This window comes from Triturus cristatus, chromosome 1_2 (genome assembly GCF_964204655.1).
Source record: "Triturus cristatus chromosome 1_2, aTriCri1.1, whole genome shotgun sequence".
Lineage (NCBI taxonomy): Eukaryota > Metazoa > Chordata > Amphibia > Caudata > Salamandridae > Triturus > Triturus cristatus.
Genome location: NC_140580.1, coordinates 272,315,242 through 272,333,876, shown reverse-complemented (window position 1 = coordinate 272,333,876; position 18,635 = coordinate 272,315,242). Strand labels below are relative to the sequence as shown.

Sequence of the window (18,635 nt, the reverse complement as noted above, 5' to 3'; positions counted from 1 at the left end):
GCGTGTCACGCAGTTTGGTGCTTACTTTCCCTCCATGTTCAAGAACATTAGATGTTTCAGCACCCAGGATAATGTGCTGCATAGCTAAATACATATAAGGTCCCAAAGGCGAGACCGATTGCATTGCAAATGCTTGTTATTGCTTTGGAACCGTTTCCACTTCCAGGAAACCAAAGAAGCTGAGTTAAAAACAAACAGTTTTTTGGCTGCTGTTTTGAGACTACTTCCCAGTCAGGTTTCGTTTTTTGTATTATTGTTTTACTTTCTTTGGTATTTTGCGTGCGGTGTGCTGGGTTTCAGAGTCCTATTGCCACTATCAGACATGAGGGGACCTTCCATGCACTTTACTTTTGTCAGCCTGTTTATCCTGCCTGCTGGGCTTGTGTGAATGACACTCTGTGGCCTCATCGAAAGGCAGGTAAAAAACACCAAAAATGAGTTACGCTGGCCAATGTAGTCTACCAAGGTGCCGAATTAAGGAATACTTTGAGGGCTCACTACAGATTTTAGCATGATAAAATCTTAATGTAGGAAGGTGTAAACTTCAAGGGAATAAGGGTGGGCATATGTTAGTAGCGGAAGTGAGTTGTGTACACATTATTTACGCAACTCATGTGCGCTGCAGAGCCGTAATTTCCAAATGCGTTAGAAAGGCGAGGAAGTGTGACTTTTGAGTGTGTTTGGAAGCATTGTGTGGGAGCTGAGAAGCCAGGGTCTGTTGAGGGGAGGTTTCTTTTGGGTAAGTGGAAACAGACTCTGTCATTGAGGTATTTGGGTCCGATGTTGTGGAGTGATTTGTAGGCGTGGGTGAGTAGCTTGAAGGTTACTCTTGTCTCTACGCGGAACCAGTGGAGGTCTCGCAGGTGTTGGGTCATGTGCTCCTGTCTGGGGGCCCTGAGGATTAGTCTGGCCAAGCTGTTCTGAATGGTCTGGAGTCTGTGTAGCAGGGATTTGTTGATTCCAGTGTAGAGGGAGTCCCTGTAGTCAAGTCTGCTGGTTATGAGTACGTGGGTGATGGTCTTTCTGGCTTCGGGGGGGGGTATCCACTTAAAGGTCTTGCGTAGGATGCAGAGAGTTGAAACAGGTAGAGGCGACGGCGTTGACTTTGCAAGTCATGGCGAGGGAGGAGTTGAGGATGATGCAGAGGTTGCGGGCATGGTCCGTAGGTGTGGGTGGGTTTGAATATGTGACGTTACAATTAGATCATTTAAATCATGGTACGTTACATCGCGGTTATTACAATGCAAGTTGTTACAACAGGTGCTGGACTTAGGAATAGAATGATTTACTATTCCAACTCCAGTGCGTGTAACAGTAGGGAAGGTGTTGGAATAGTAAATCATACTATTCCTTAATGTAGAGCGCTATCGAGCGCAAGTCGGTGTAACGACTTGCGTTGTAATGACAGCGATGTAAAGGTATCACGGTGTAACGGCTGCGTTGTAAAGGTCGTTCGCCGTGGGTTTCCGAGGGCGGATGGCCACCAGGAGTTGTTCCAAGCCGTGGGGGAAGGTTCAAGGACGAGGACCTCTGTCTTCTCCAAGATGAGCTTTAGGCAGCTGTTGCTAATCCAGGCTGCTACGTCTTTCATTCCTTCCTGGAAGCGGAGTCTGGAGTTTTCGGGGTTCTTCGTGAGGAAAAGGATGAGCTGTGTGTCGTATGCGTGGGATACTATGCTGAGTCCATGCTGTCTGACAATGAGGGCAAGGGGGGCCATGTAGATACTGAAGAGCGTGGGGCTGAGCGATGATCCCTGGGGTACTCCACAGTTGATCTCTGTGGGCTCGGAGAGGAAGGGAGGGAGTCTGATCCTTTGGGTTCTACCGGTGAAAAAGGAGGGGATCCAGTCGAGGGCAGTTCCCATAACGCGGGCTTCGTGGAGTCTGGATGGGAGAGTGCAGTGGGAGACAGTGCCGAACGCTGTGGAGAGGTCAAGCAGGATGAGTGCTGAGGTGTGGTCCTGGTTGAGGAGCGCGCGGATGTCGTTTGTGGCAGCCAGGAGGGCGGAGGTGCTGTGGTTTCTTTGGAATCAGGACTGGGAGGAGTCCACGATGTCGTTCTCTTCGATGAAGGTGGTAATCTGGGTGTTGCTGATTTTCTCAGTGACCTTGGCTGCGAAGGGGAGGAGCGAGATTGGGCTGTAGTTCTTCAGGTACGTCGGGTCGGCAGAGGGGCTTGACCTCGGCCTGCTTCAGGTCGTCGCGAAAGATGCCGGATATGAAGGAGGTGTTGATGGTGTGGCGTAGTTTGGGTGCTATGGCGACGGCGGCTCTGTGGAATATGTGCGGTGGGCAGGGGTCCGTGGGGGTCCCCGAGTGGGTGCTCCTCATGGTTGTGGAAATAATAATGCAACACCAATAGCTCAGACTTTCAGTAATACGAGACCTAGTGCATTGCAAATGCTTGTGTAGTGAGCCAGGTACCAGCACTGTATATCTCAGTGAAGCAATCTCGGCACCCGAGCTTTAGCTTAAGATGTTCTAAGCTAAATCACAGGTGCTAGCATTGTTAAAAAAAGTAAACAAATAGAAAAAAAGTCATTCAGCCGCGTTGGGCGATTGCAAGAGGCAAAAGGAAAGCGTGGCGACCATTATTTGTGCTAAGGCTGCAGCGCTAGTTTAATAAAAAAATAACATGAACTGTATAAGAACTGAAGAAAAGGGACCAGTAGCCATGGGAGGATACAAATGACAACATGGCCGTACTAAGGAGGGACTAACAAGGCATCAGACGCCAGCATTTACGAAGGACAAACACACAAGCCAATTAAAAATATGGGCGGGTAGTGGGCGGGGCTTCTCCTCCATACTCTACTACAACAGATCACCAGAGCAGCGCTTGCGCGCTGCCTCATGCTCAACCGAAAAAGTGCGATGATACCGCAGCTACTGGCAACTGTGTCATTGACTAGGTGCAGGCATACATGATGAGGTATGTGTTTGTATGCTTCATCATGAATGCTTGTGCCTACGGAATGATGTGGGTACCATTTTTATTTTTTATTTGCCACTTCAAGATGGGGGGACAGCACTTGGATCAGTAAATTAAAATAGAAACCCTAAAAAAAAAACTTAAAATGTGCTTGTATGAAGGTGCTTTTTGAAATTTTTAATGGCCCAGCAGCAAAGTGATGCTACTGGGCCCTTCAAACAAATGTAGTATTCAAAATGTTATTGAAAGGACTGCGAGGAATTGGGAAGGAATGGAGGAGGAGCGCATGGGAGTAACAGATGCGAGAAGCAACCGGAAGCGGGGCAAGAGAGCAAAGGAGGAGGAAGATACATTTTATAAAAGACAAGCCAGGGAGGGGAGGGCAAAGCAATGGATGAACCTTGGAATGGGAGAAGAATAAGGAAACAACACAGAAAACATGAACATTTTCATGGATTAATGAAAGAGAAAGAAAAAGTAGTTCCCTGAATGTGGGCAGCAAAAGGATACAAATTATCCAACTGAACAGAATGGTAAAGAAACTAGGGGCCATACGTACGAACATGTTTTTCCATAGACACAGAATGGGTAAATCCCTTTGATACATCTGGCTCTATGCTCCTGGGGCTGGGACAAGCAAACAAATAGGAAGGAAAGCCATCAAGTTTCAAAACACATAGTGCAAGTCTTTAGTGCCCCGAAGCGCTTAGCCGGAGTTGGCTAGGAACAAAAGCAGATCGTCTGCATAAAGCGCTATATGTTGCACCTGCCCTTCTACTAGCAGCCCCTGATAATGTCTACCCGTCCTGGCATGGACAGCCATGGGCTCCATTGCCAAGACAAATAACAGGGGGGACAGCAGCACCCCTGTCTTGTACCCCTACCCACTGGACAGGTAGCAGAGATCAGTCCCCCCGTCCTGACCCTGGCAGTGGAATTATTGGACAAGATCGCCCTCCACTCTACGAATCGGTCCCCCAACCCAAACGCCCTCAGGACATTAAAAAGATATGGCCATTCCAGGCTATCAAAAGCCTTCTCAATGTCGACTGAGAAAATACAGGCCTCTTCCTTGCAATAAGTATCTGCCCCTAAAATGCGCAGGAGTTTCCGAACATTCATCACTGTATTCCGAGACGGAATAAACCCGGCCTGGTCCACGTGAATTAAGGTCGACATATGGGTCAGCAATCTACTAGCCAACACACGGCTCAATATCTTGTAATCCAAGTTGAGCATGGCCAGTGGCCTGTAAGAGGTCTGATCCCAGGCCGGTTTTCCCGGTTTCAGGGGGGGAACAATTATTGCCTCTCGCGTGGAGGCCGGGAGGACACCTTCCTGTCTCACTCTATTATACAGGGCTACGAAGCGCGGGCCAGGGTGACGACGTATGCAGAGTAGATTTAAACGGGAAGACTATCGGTCCCGGTGTCTTCTTCCTGGCCATGTGCTTGACGGCGCTACAAACTTCCCCCACCTCAATATCCCTGCAAAGTTCCTCCACCTACTCTTCCTCAATCCTGGGGAGTTCCACAGCCGTCAGGAAATCCCCATCACCCGGGATCTCTGGGGCAAACTTACTCTGGTAGAGCCCCGTGTAGTGTTGCAAAAATTGCTCATTAATGGCACTCTGAGTATACACTGCGTCACCACCTGGGTCCCTCAACTCCAATATCGACATCCCCCTCCACGCTGGATTGGCCAGCAAGTGCTCCAGATTTGTCCCGGTCCGCATGCGCCCAAGCAGTGTAAGCCTTATAGTCAAAGCATCGCAATAGTTCTATTTGTACCGCCAAAGCCTCGCAAGCTGCAATGAGATCATCCCGCTTATCAGTTCGTTCCGATCTCTCTTTCTCTACATCCCTAGGGTTACGTTCTGCACTTTGGACCTCCTATAACAGTACCCTCCCCACTCCCACCACTTCCCCTATGCAGCGCCCCCTGATCACCGCCTTAAAGGCGTCCCATTCTATGAGTGGACTCGCCGCCGGCCCAGTGTTGACCCTGAAATAGTCCTCTATCGCTGCGCCTATTGTGTCCCGAAACACTGGGTCTTCCAGTGCCTCCGGTCGCAGCCTCCAAGCTGGAATAGCGGGGCGACCCCACAACCAATTCAGCGATATCAATAGCGGATTGTGGTCTGATATCGTTCTAGCTAAGTCAGGCAAACAAAGGATAGAATCTAGGCAAACATGCAATGAAGAGAAATAGGAGTAGTCCCTATCCCCTGGGTGAGAAGCCCTCCAAGTGTCCGTCAGTATACACTGGTGTTGGCACGCTCTTCTCGCTGCCGCTAGCCTGGTCATGGGGGCATCCGTGAAAGGGGGGTGCGAGCGGTCTAGGTCAACGCCCGCAGTACAATTGAAGTCTCCCCCCAATAATATCGACCCCGTTAACAAGGTTGCCAGCTGCCTCGAGAGATGTGCAAAAAATGCAGCCTGATTTATGTTAGGGGCATAGAGGTTGCCCAACAAAATGTCCCTGCCGTCAAGGTGCCCCGCCACCACCACGTACCGCCCGTCCGGGTCAATCAACTGTCTAGTACTCTGAAATGGGACCCCCGCGCGTATCCAAATTAAAGTGCCCCTTGCAAAGGCCAAATAAGCTGTACAGAACACCTGCCCCCACCATCTGCGCTGTAGAGCCTCCCCCTCTTGTTTCATGAGATGCGTCTCATGTAGTAGTGCGATCTGCACCCCTCTCCACACAAGGTAAGCCTGTATCTTATGGCGACGTGACATAGTGTGCATTCCCCTGACATTCCAGGTCATACATTTAATACCTACGGTGTATCCCATGGCATTGTCTTCAGCATCTACCCATCCTGAACCCCCCCGGCGGCATGCCTGACCCCGATAAGAACCCCTTCAACCCTCTGAACTCCCCAACTCCCACTCCCCAGGACAGGTACAATCAAACTAGCTCCCATCCAAACTAATGCAACAATCAACTGATCACTCAACGTGGTGAGGCATGTGCTGACACATTAGGACCCAAAGCCCCCCCAGCCATCCCCCCACCTATACCAAACAGGGGAGCCCCCAGTTACAGCTCGTGTCTGTTGCCAGCATCTTTCCTCCCCCAGAGGTCTGCATAACCAGAAGCCAGTCCCTGGCGCCAACTGAGCCTTTTCTCACCCAACTTCACGCACCCATCTTACATGAGCAGGTCTGCCGTCTAGGGTGTAACCTTGGGAAGTTCAGGCTCAGTGTCTCAAGGCGTGCTGCTGGTAGGAGAAGTCTAGTCTGCCCATGCCATGGCTAGCGACAGTGGAGGTCGGGCTAGTCTCACCTCGGCTGATCTCTGCAACCGCCTGCACAGCCCTGTGCCTCTCAAGTTGAAGACCCGGCGGCGTTATGGACCTCTGTGTCCCCAAACGTGCAGGTGACCCGCGGTCCGCAGTGCTCGACAGGGAAGCAGGCCTTGTTCCTGGTTTGCGCGCCTCCGGCCATTGCCATGCATCCTGCGGGGTGGTGAAGAAGTTAGTAGTGGGCCCGTCTACCACTCTGAGGTGTGCTGGGAACAACATGGCGTATGGTAACTGCAGCTGCCGGAGTTTCCGCTTTAGCGCAAGGAAGGAAGCACGTTGTTTCTGCACCTCCCTGGTGAAGTCCGGGAAAATCATCACCCTGGCGTTCGCGATGTGGAGGTTCTGCTTCCCACGCGCTTGCTGTAAGATGTGGTCCCTGTCGCGGTAGTGGAGCAAGCGCACAATCATCGGTCGCGGGGGTGCACCCGGCTTTGGAGGCCTGGCCGGGACTCTGTGTGCATGCTCAAGGGCGAAGAAGAGGGAGAGACCCTCCGGAGCCACCGCAGCTCATAGTCAGTTCTCCATGTACTGGACGGCGTCATCTCCTTCCTACCGCTCCGGGACCCCACCATGCGCAAGTTATTCCTGCGAGAGCGCCCTTCGCTGTCCTCCGCTCTCACCTCTAAGATCTTGACCTTGTCCTCCACCAGTTTGAGGAAGGGCTGCAGGGTAGAGTGCGCGTACGGCACCTCCTCTAAGGACTTCTCAGTAGCTTTCACCCGCTCCTTGAGCTTGCGGTGGTCGTCCTTCAGCAGGTTGAGATCCACCCCTATGGCGTCCATTTTGGTCTCCAAGACCTCTCTCGAGGAGGTGATTGCCTGCATTATGTCCACCAGCGTAGGGCCCCCTGCTGCCTCGTCCCTCTGACCGTCTGCCATTTCCTCTTCCTCATCAGATAAGTAAGGATGCAAAGCCCTTCAAGCAAGACACTCAGCCCATTTCAACCAATCGTGCTGGGTCGCGCTGGGCCTCTAGGTAGAGATCACAGGGAAGTTCATGGAAATTCAGAGCAGGCAGGGAACACAGGGAAGTTCAGGGAATGCACTCCAGCACAGTAGTCCGTTCCCCTTGGGCACCACAGCAGGGAGAAAGCGCCGCTCAGGAGCGCCAGTTCGAAGGGGGTGGACGTCGCCTCTCAGGTAGCGCAGCGCACACTCCCCGGGACCCTCCAATCCACTGAGGCCCCCTCACCGCATCACCAGCGCAGCGATGATCCTGCAGGTCCGGCTTCTCATAGTCAGCACTTGTGTTCACCGCCTGTGTCACCAAAGTGGTCTCCTCCCCCGCCTGCACCGTGCAGCCACTCGTAGGCAGGAAGGGGGGGCGTCAAGGCTCACGAGAACTCACCGATGTCCCAGGTAGATTTCAGGTGCTGCACGCCCCTCGATCACCGTCCTACAGGAGCTCCGTGCCCTAGCGGACAAGCCGGCTCATGGGCCCTTGGGCGCCCAGCTGGGTCCGATCTCGGCGAGTCTCCGCTAGTGTCCTCCCTGCCCTGCCATCTGTGAAATCACTCCAGTTCCAGGGAGCGCTATGTAAACGCTAGTTCGCCGCTCCAGAGGCAGTGGGCACCAGCACAGCGCCGCAATCACAGACTGTTGACGCGCTCACCAGGTCTCTCTCCTAGCTCCTGGGGACGCCATCTTGAGATCACCACTCGGTGTCGGGTCTTGGTGCTCCGTTACTCCAATGCACTCGCCCCACTCCTGTGCCTCCATAGCCCTCCGGCTCTCGTTCAGGTCGGGAGCACCTTGCCACTGCACAGATGGAGTCAGCCGCACTCTGTAGCCGCAGCCCACGGAGACCTCCTTGTCAGGTCGCGGCCGCCATCTTAGGTTGCCGCCGTCGGAGCAAGCCGAGCAAGGAATTGCTGTTTGCTCCGTACAACAGCCACCTCACCCATCAAGAGATGTCCCGCCGGGGCCCCCACAGCGTGTCAGGATCAGTTGCAATGGAGGGAGGCCACAGAAGAGCTCCGAGGTCCGCTTCTCCCTACATCGGCGACAAGATCGCCCTTTGACATTGTCATTCACAACACAAATAGTTTTAACTCAAGCAAATGTGAGACCTACTGCATTTCCAATGCTTGTTTACTATGTGTTCTAGTACTTGTGTTCTTGCAGAAATGAAGAAATCCCAAGAGCAATTTTTCATGTGCCGAAAGCCTAACAATGAAGCCTGGTGCTTCTGAACACCAAAGAACAGTGAAAACGGACTTTAGAAGACAGCATTTTCAGGTCAAGCCTGGGCAGCGCATGCACTGTGAGGCATGCTGTATTGGAATATGGAATTGAAATCCAGCCCACTCTCCGCCCATATTTGTCATTGGCTTGTGCCATTATCCTTCGTAAATTCTGGCTTCTGATTCATTATTACTTTAGCCTTGTTAGTCCCTCCTTAGGGCTGCCTTGTCTTCATTTGTAACTTCCCATGAGGACTGACCCTTTACTTCGGTTGTTGCACGGTACGTCTTATTTAGTCTGTAAGCACTATTTCCTTTAAAGCATTTTGCCTACTGCAGGCACTATGTGATTTCCTGCAACACTGAGTGTATTCAGAGAGCCATGCGAGCTTTCACAGGTCCCTTTTACAAAAAAAAGCATTTGTTTGTCAAACATACCACGCTTTCACTTTAATAACAGCCGCGGACCTTTCTTTAGACGCGGCTCGTCTAAAGAAAGGGGCATGGCCTCTATTAACGTGAAAGCGCAGCATGGGGTGCTTGTAAACAACAAGCTTTTGCAATGCAATAGGTTTCGCATTTTAGAAACTTTGACCGATTGGTATTGTAAATGACATTGCCTTTTATTACTGCAGGTTTTTTAAACACATAAATAAAAGGCATTGTCATTTACAATGCCAATAGCTCAAAATCTCGCAATTGCGAGACCTATTGCATTGCAAATGCTTGTTAGTTGCATGCAATGAAAGAATGTTCGTTAGCAGAGGGAGTTCGAATCACCACTCTGGTGAATCTAAGCTCAAAACCCATTGGTTGGTGGTATACAGCTGCAGACGTGTTTGGAAATCAGCCTGGAAATACAGTGCTCGGTGTCTGTCTCTCGAGCAGGAAGTGCAGAATTCCCTATTCGAATGGAGAGTGTTGCTAGGTCTATCCATCCCCGGGAGGTGGGGCTTCCTCGCCAAAAGGTAACACTCGGTTGTGTCAATGGCGACGCCCTTTTAAGTGATTTATATATTAATATGAAACGGGAAAACGTATAGTGTACCCGAGTAAATAGATGTGCCATTTTCTTTAGACCCCTCGAGGAAGCACTGTTAGTTACTGGTATTCGTGGGTCTGTTCTCACATAAGTTATAGATTGTTCGGGTCTTCAGACATTATTTTACAGTTTGTCTTATTGTCAAGGTTCTGTATCAACAGGTATCATTCGCGCTTTAACCTTTCATGCAATTTAGTCAGTTTAAGATCTTACAGTAGGGTTTACAGCCACTTACTGGCACTGGTGTCATCTTCCTCGATCTGGTGTATCCCAAAGAGATGCAGACCACTCGCAGGAATGTTCTTCTTCAAAGACTCTGTTAACAGCTTGTCCAGGGCCTCTATATTGTATGGCACTATCTTGAAAGCCTGTATGTGCATAAAGAAGAAAAACATACATAAAACTCATGCAGATTACTGAGCATTGAAGTGGGGTCTCCAAATACTCTTGTAAGCCTCTGTTTGGGAGAGCTCATACAGCATTCTCGTTACCTTAGTTAAACAGAAGAGATGGGGCAACAGGCAATATATAGGTTTTGCACTGACAAAGGCAGCTTTGTACAAAGGGGAACGCTTTGGTACACTGTGTTTATGGGATTATGCAGTCACAAAGTGACATTGGAAGTGGCAAATGTGTTTGCAAATTACACTTTCTGCATGCTGAAACCTTGCAAGGCGAAAGACTGTGGGTCTGATTACAAGTGGATCATTACATTGCGACCCTGTATACATCACTGTTTGGAATTACAAGTGGTGCAATGTTTATTGCACTTAGTGTTTACCAAACCATTTTGGAATTTAGTGAGGGGAAAAGGAAGGCCCAGTATTTACCGGAACATTCATTCCAGCATGCACAACCATGTACAAGAAGTCACAGCACGTACCCTAGCTGATGTATAATAAGTAGGCCTGGGTGTAAAATTCCACCCTGCTCGCGGAGTTTTTCCCACTCTGAGTAGCGAGCAGAGTTTTGTCCCTCGCTGGCGCTCGCCAACGTTAAATTGGCGAGCGCAAGCGAGGAAATTTTGCTCCAGGCTTGAGATTTCTCAATGCGTGCGGTCACGGACAGTCGCTCCGCTCGCATTGAGAAACCTTCTGTTAGCGTTGAGTAAGCTGGCGCTTGAGTAGAATATCTAATTGAGCAGCAGAAAGAAGCAGCACCATCTTGCGCTGCACTTGGTGCCGTTCGTGTTGATGTTCAGCACAGGACAAATACTCGGCGCAAAAGATCAGCGCAAACGGTGCGACGTAACACACTCTGCCACTTGCGGAACTCCGCATTGTGCGGTGGAGGTTTTTGGTCACTTGCGATCTCTGCCCAGGCCTAATAATAAGGCGAGTGCTCTGTTGCTCCTTGCAAATAACCCTTCTTTATTGCACTAGGTCAGTGCATCCAATGATGGCTGTAGCTCGCACCATATGTGCTGTGCAAACTCTGCTCTGCAACCCGGTCTGTTAGCACATCTGAGTCGATTATCAAAGCAGCTACTTTAGTCAACAAAACACATCAAACTAATGTCCACGTCAGTCGAGCAGCTGCTGGTGTGCATAACTGGAGGGGCTTTAGTCCACAGTCCTTTGCTATAAAGTGCTGCTTTGTTAATACTGAATCCTTACTAAGTATTTCAAAAGGGTACAGTGTAAGCTTTATTTACTGGTTTGTTGAGGTTCTCTATCGAAAAGGTACGCTTTTAAATTTAAAAGGTGTGTGTAAATTCTTATCTGGATGGGCCAAATTACATACATTACTGTGGTTCTGGTACTATTTTGCACCAATCATTTACAAATGTTTGTTTTTGTGGTAATCAGTTGATGCACATGCAAGTGCAAAAAATCTGCAGTGTAATCTCTATAAAATGGACATTTTGGAGCACAACTACATTGGGACGAAGTAGGCTATGTAATCTACGTCTAAATCGGTTGCTTCATTGGAAAAAAGAATACATGGAAGGGAGGTCTGAATATAGCAATAAAGTACTCATCCTCCTAAGGAAATACCAGTGATTCAACTCAGAACCCCCAAAATTGTCACATGCAAAAAAATACTTAAGAAGGGAGTCCGCTCAAGTGGTGAGTCTGGTCAAAGAAATAAGAGCTCAGCACATTTGTTGCCTGGCCAGAGCAATACCCGCTTCCAGCATTAGAAAGTGACCAGTGGCATCCTTTGTCTCCCTACCTTCAGCAGTTGCCACTTATGTTCCAATTCTCCACCCTTGTCATTGAAACCTTTGGCCCTTCCTAAGCCTTTCCATTTTGTTCATCAATTAAAAATTCCACGACCAAGGTGAGTGCTGGTATTAAGCCATCTTGTGTCATCTTGTGCTGCTACTGCCCAGCCCTCCATCTCTGTTCATGGTTCTGTGCCTGTCTTACTGTTTACATCAGTGGTGAATAATGACAAACTCCTATGCCCTACTGGAAATGGGAAAGAAAGAATCTATTATTTTGTATGGAGGTTCTGATTCTGTTGCATTTACAAGTCAGTCTGGCACCATACACCTTGGACACCTGCTACCTCATCAGCAGAGTTCTGAAAGAATCCTTCAAGCCCGACCCTCTTCAACGCATACATGATCCCTCTAGCCAGCATCATCCGCTCTCACAACATCAAAGTCCTTTCCTATGCAAATGAAACGCATCTCATTCTCTCCCTCACGGACCAGATGCCCATTACACGGTTCAAGTTCAATGCTGCATGACTGAAATCACTCACTAGATGAAGGTCAACCGTCTAAAGCTAAACACTGACGAGACTGAAATCATGATCTCCAGGAAGAGTACATCATTGTGGGACCCAGCTGATGCCCAACATAGCTCGTACCCACACTGAACCCAAGCATAGGGAAACCAGATCCGATAATTAAGCTTTCTCCCACATCACTCCTAAAGCATGGAATGACCAGCCGATACACATTAGAGCCTCTTCCTCATTTCTTGAATTGCGCAAGAAGCTGAAGACTTGGCTTTTCGAGTAGTCCCACTTGGCCATAGTTGTGGCAGACTCACATCTGGTCAGTGCCAGGATACCCTCCTGCGTGATTGTGTGCTCTACAAATCTGCATAACATACCACACCGTTGCCATAAGATGAACTCCAAAACTCCAAAAAAAGCAACAGCAATCGCACTCTAAGCGCTAAAATCAACAATAATAGTACAGGTACAGGGCATCACCACCGTGGATCCTGTTCTTTGTCAACTATTTACAATATTGTGCAGGGCCATCAGGAAGAGACCTGCAAGGACTATGCTGTTGTTAAATAACAAATCAGGAACATGCTGCGATGAATTTGGCTGACCAGACACATCCTCTGAAATTGATGAAACCAAGGAGCAGATCTAGCGAAAATTAATGCTCAAACCAAATAGGTCTGTGACATTCAAGCCAGGCAAGAAAACTTGAAAACCACTTGCAGCAGGTAAAGCTATGGGTTCTCGGTATTCCTGGAAAAAAAGAAAACACTGTAGAATTTGTTCATTGTAGAGTTATTCACCTATACCTTTGTTGACAACAGATCTTGCAGTCGCATCTGTTCCATTTCTGACTAACTTGAGGGTCTTCCAAATTCCTTAAATCTCATGCAATTTTGGTTGCCCTTGAGAACACTAATTTGGATCTGTTATAATAGAGTACAAGCTGATTCCCCTATCCCAGTGGGAGACAACACGTTTTTGTTTGCTGTGACATTTGTAATGCAACTGCTTTTCGCCAATAGTATCTTAACCAACTGACTGAATCTTTCGAATTATCTGGAATTCAAGTATTTTCCAGGACTATACTAAACGTAAATTGCTCTTTTAGCATACAACGGTTTAATGCACTAACCTGTGAACGCGTTGCCGCCTATCTAAATGACAGCAAGTAGGCCATCGTGAGCTGCTTTCTGATTTGGAATGACTTGATGCACAATTAGATGATTTGTGTTACTGATGTGCCTTTTTCGTAATGATGACAGCTGATAAATACTTTGCATTAATACTATGTCTTTGTCACAATTGTGTCTTGTGCAGAGGTGCTTAAACCATCCTTATTATCATATTTTTCCTGCTGTATGTTCACATCCTTTATTGCACTTTATTTCTTTGGATCTTTTTTCAATAATATGGGTCCCTCCTAAAGAGGGGGTGTGAGAAGTTGGCCTGTTATATGCTGACCACTAATTAAAGTAGGCACCCTGCACCAGTCCAAACAACTCTTGTGGTGATTTAAGAGGTCAAAGATAACCTTAGAAAGTTATCCAAGTGGTGCCTGTGGAGAGCCGCCTTCAGGCTTAGTCTTGAAGGAATGTTAAGCAGCTTGTTTTACCAAAATGCAACCCTATAGTATCGGTGAAATTAAACGAGAACCACACAGTAGTTATAAAAATATGTATTTATTAATATAATACTACTTAGTACGACACAGTATCTCATACACAGAGATAATCACAAAGCACACAGTACTAGAGCACAGAAATGAAAGTAAATTGCACAAATACACAGTGGGCCCCAGGGGGGACCAAACCATTAACTAAAATAGTGGTATAAGAACCATAACTCGAGTCAAGACAGTGCTGAGAGGGTGTAGAATCGCAGGGACCCCAAGGAACCACCCATGGTCAGTAAGTAGAGACCCCACGGAGGACGGGTGCAGTGTGGGAACACAACCTCGTGCTCCATACATTTCTATGGGGAAGTCGCGGTTGAAGATTTAGAGTTTAAGGACCCTTCCCAGTGGACTTGGAAGAAACCCCGTGGATCATAGAAGGTTGGAGAGCCACCCCATCTAGTTAACTATCCCAGGGAAGCTGGGTGCATAGGGCTGAAGTGGCGTTGGAAACCGCCGTCGATCTCAATGGAGGACTTCAAGAAAGTGTCACTGCTGGAAGGAAGAAAAGTGTCCATTGGAATCCAAAGGTGGATTCTTGTTGAAGAGTAACTGAAAGCAGAGGGGACAGAGTCTGGGTCACTCAGGAGTGAGCAGGGGCTCGGTAGTCGAATGCCCACCGATGTCGGGTGCTTCAGGTTTGTTGATGTAGTCCTGGACTCTGCAGCTATAGGGACCAGGAGAATTCGAGGACAATCAGGAGCTGGATACGAGCTGTCCCACGAAGGATGTCAAGTGCTGAGGGGTCGGTGTTTGGCAGGAGCACCACCAAGCCTTGGCCACGGCAACCCACACAGAAGGTCAAAGATGGTTACGGTTCGGACCAGCAAGGTTCAGGAGACTCACCACAGCAAGGGGAGTCAGGGCAGGCCTGGAGCAACCAGGGGATCCCAATAAAAGCAAAGATGTCCCTCAAGTAGACTCAAAGGCCGGAGGCACAGGAGCCGCAAGAGGACCTCGAGCGATTTCACAAAGCAGCAGCTCACGGAGCACTTGGTATGAGGAGGCCTGAGTTCTTTGTAGGAAATGGTTCCAGAGGTTGAGGCTATTAGGAGCCCAGTGCACTTGTTCAGGAAACTCCAACAAGCATATGCACTTGCAAATGTATGCGATGCACAGGGGTTCGGGTATTGCAGCCCCCACGAGGGATTCTGACCTCAAACTTGGTGAGAGGGCAGCTCGGACCTCAAGGGACGTAGAAACCTCCCTCCTGTGTTGCTGGAGCCTTCGGATTCCGTAGGAGCTCAGGATCAGCAGACTGGACAGTTGAGTTGCGCTGCATGCAAATGCAGGGTAGTGACTCCTTCCCTCCAATGGAGATAACGTCAGTTGTCCTTGATGCTCCAGAGGTCCTGCACAGAGCCTGTAGGGTGCACGGGCACAGACGATGCTTTAGACTGAGAGGGAGACGAAGTTGGGCCCAAACGAAGTTCAGTGAAGTCCAAAGTGTCCAGACAGTCGAAGTTCAGTGGTTTGTGGTTCAGAATCTTGTCCACATCGAATCTAGGGTCTTACCGCCAGGTAAACCCTCAAGTAACCACAGGAGAGGGTTGGAGAGATTCAGGGGACCCTCCGAGGGGAGGGTTTGGACAGTGGGGAGATTACTCCCATGTCCTTTGTCCAGTTTTGCGCCAGAACGATAGCCAATGGCTCCCAGGACTGGTTTGAACTGGACTATGCACAGGGACACCAAATGCGCCCCTCATGCAGACTTTCAGTCACTGGCAAGCACAGCCACCCAGCCCTAATACACTAAATCCTGTCTGGGAGGTGGTCACACCTCCCTGTGACAGGATGCCTATTGTCCTGCATTCCCCTGCTCGAACTTGGCTCAGCAGCAGGAGGGCACAAATGTGTCTCTGGTCAGCAGCAACCATTTTGTGCTGTCCAGGACTAGAAGGCTGGTACCGGGAACACCAGGGACCCCACGAAACTTGCTTCTGAGGGGTGGAATCATACCTCCCACACCGGTTACCGGTGTGGGGGTATGATCCTAACATGTTTGATACCAAACACAATAGAGTTGCGTGCAGTCTTTTTCGAGATAGTCAACACGCGGTCGCAAAATGCACCTCTACTCATATGTATTTTATTTATTTATAAAGTTTTATATAGCACGAATGTGACCCAAGTGGGTATCAGAGCGCTTTACAGCTGTACAGAGGTGAAAACAGAGTTGCAGGTAAAACAACAACAACAATGATAAGCATGGTACTATAAACGATAGAGGAACAGTAAAATACTCAGCAGGAAATAATGTAGCATATACAAGCAACAAACCAACAGCAGATGAGCACAAGCAAACAAAGTGGTCATAGCCAATGGATGTAGGTGCCGTCAAACAAGGGCATTCATCCATAAGGCTTTCACTTCTTTTTTGAAAGACGCCGTAGATGGAATCAGTCTAATGTGAGGAGGCAGGGAGTTCCAGATTCTCAGGGCAATACCCGAAAATGTGCGGTTATAAGTTTTCTTTTTCTGGAATATTTGAGGTTTCAGCAACAGAGTGGTGGAACTCCTAGATCGGCTCCTGCCAGAGAGCTCCAGTTTTTGGGCTAGGTACATCGGGGTGTTGAAGTGAAGGGCCTTGTGCGTCATTCACGCAATCTTGAGATCAGTCTTAGCCTCCAAAGTATGACTGCGGTACTGACAACCCGGGAGAATGGACTCCGTAGGCTGCAGGAGTGTCCTGCTCATGCAGTGGCACCCTCTCACATAGAACCAAGCACCCTGCCTTCAGGATTGTTAAGGCCTGCTATAGAGGTGAAATAGGATTTAAGTGCACTGACCCTTAGATATAGTAAACCTATAATTTAAGTAAGTGGTGCATGCACCAACTTATACAGGCTGCAATGGCAGGCCTGTAGGTTCCATTTTGCATGGCCTCTCATGGGTGGCATAATACATGCTTGAGCCCATGGGAGGGCTCTGGGGTACCTACGCACTGGGTACATGGGCACCATATATTAGGGACTGACAAGGGTACCCCAGTATCCAATCTGGAGTGTACCAAAGTACATGTTGTAACAGTTTAGGGAGAAAGCAGATAGACTGGGGTCCTGATTGGCAGGATCCCAGTCAGACTAGTCAAAAACAGTACTACATTTAGCAAAAAGTGGGGGTAACCATAAGAAGCAGATCCTTCTTTCCTACAGGAGGTTATGGCAGATATAAGAGTGTTAACAAGGAAGGTGTGTGGTCTCAATGCTGCCAATAAGTGCCCACTCATTGTAGAATAGATACATCCATTTCATCAATACTTCATATGTGTATAAGAGTCTAGAATATCCTATAAGGTCAGTTCTTGCTTTGAAGTCTGGGGCTTCAATAATTTGTGGTTACCTCTCCAGCACCACAAAGTGGTTATTAACAACGAACAATAAACTAAAACAAATGGCAGATGGAGAAGTTTGCCTCTGGCCTACGTGCACGAAAGGTCATTTTGATTCTGGAATTTAAGGACGGTCACAAGCATTCAACAGAGTGCTCCATCCATGGGCCCAATCGGGATGACATGTCTTTCTTTTATGAACTTTTGTTGGCTTTTGCGCAGTGGGGAACCCCACATGTGATATGTATTAACCCGAATGTTTGTCTTGATCCTACGCTAGATTCTTCAAACCGCAAGGCATAACATGTATGGCTAATAGTTGTAAAGCTACACAATGTTTGATAACTGCTTTCCATGACTAGACAAGGGAATTTCTGTTTATAACCTTCTCTCTTTTCACCATCACCAATATTCCCGGGCGGATCCTATTTTATCCTCTACTGAAATACCAAATGGCACAGCAGTTTTAATATATCCTCGAGCACTGTCAAGTCCCTTTCCCTAATTCGTGAAATAACAGATCGAAAAAAAAAAACCTAATGGAAGGTGCTGAGCTCCTAAAAGAAATCGTCTAAGTAATTTGTCATTCTAAGTTTCTTAAATGAACAGATTTCTTACGTCTGTGCAGTTAACGAAGTGTTTCCTTCCCCATCTGTTGGTTGGGACTCTTTAAAAAAAATCTATATTCCGGTGGCTTTTGATGAGAAATCTTGAAATGCAGCATCCTAACGCTTTGTGCATTGCTTCTCCTGTTACACAATTTACCACAAATTCTGCCAAATTAGAGTACAAATGTAATGCCGTTTGATGGCACAATTCATAGCTACTGCATAAGACGTTGAGATCTGTGGATTTAGGGGAATAAAAGCAAGGGTGCTGTTTTAAGATATAAAAGGTCGGCACAGGCACACGTATCGAGATGAGTTACTTTCTTGGGGCAGCTGTCTCTTAAAATGAATAATATCCTTCAGGAATTAACTCAATAGTGTGGGCCATTTTACCATAACAATTGTTAAACAACAATAACTATACGAGAAGTATATGAATTTATGAATGTTTTCTATCCGGATGATATAGATAAATATGTGTCAAAATGGCAGACTAAATTAGGGGTTTCGGTCGAAACTCTCCACTACTCCTACATACTATTTCAGATTTGTCTAATGTCTACAAAATTGCAAGCTCAATATTATAAAACTTTCTTCTCATTATATTACACTACAAACAAAATAGCTAAGTGGGGGACCGGAAAAGGAACGTCATGTCCTCGATGCATGCCATTTGAAGCTGACAGCGTGCATATATTTGCATCATGTGATGTGTTAATGAAATTGGTTAATGATATATCAGTTTTTTTGTCAGAGACATTAGAAGCAAGAATAGAAATTTCAGTTGACGACATAATTCTAGGTACAACTAACGTAAATCGACCAAAATATATGCAAGGGTTGATCTTTGTGGCAATGGCGGTCCTAA

At 47.9% G+C, this 18,635-nt stretch overlaps 1 protein-coding gene across 7 annotated transcripts in view; it reads right to left on the bottom strand.

Moving 5' to 3' along the window:
* Positions 1–18,635, bottom strand: part of PIK3AP1 (phosphoinositide-3-kinase adaptor protein 1) — a 1,621,635-nt gene that overhangs the window by 919,908 nt on the left and 683,092 nt on the right. For all 7 annotated transcript variants that reach the window (XM_085603661.1, XM_085603665.1, XM_085603660.1 and 4 more), the window contains one exon: positions 9,701–9,833. In XM_085603661.1, the coding sequence (XP_085459787.1) occupies positions 9,701–9,833 (133 nt within the window). The remainder of the gene's footprint in view (positions 1–9,700; positions 9,834–18,635) is intronic.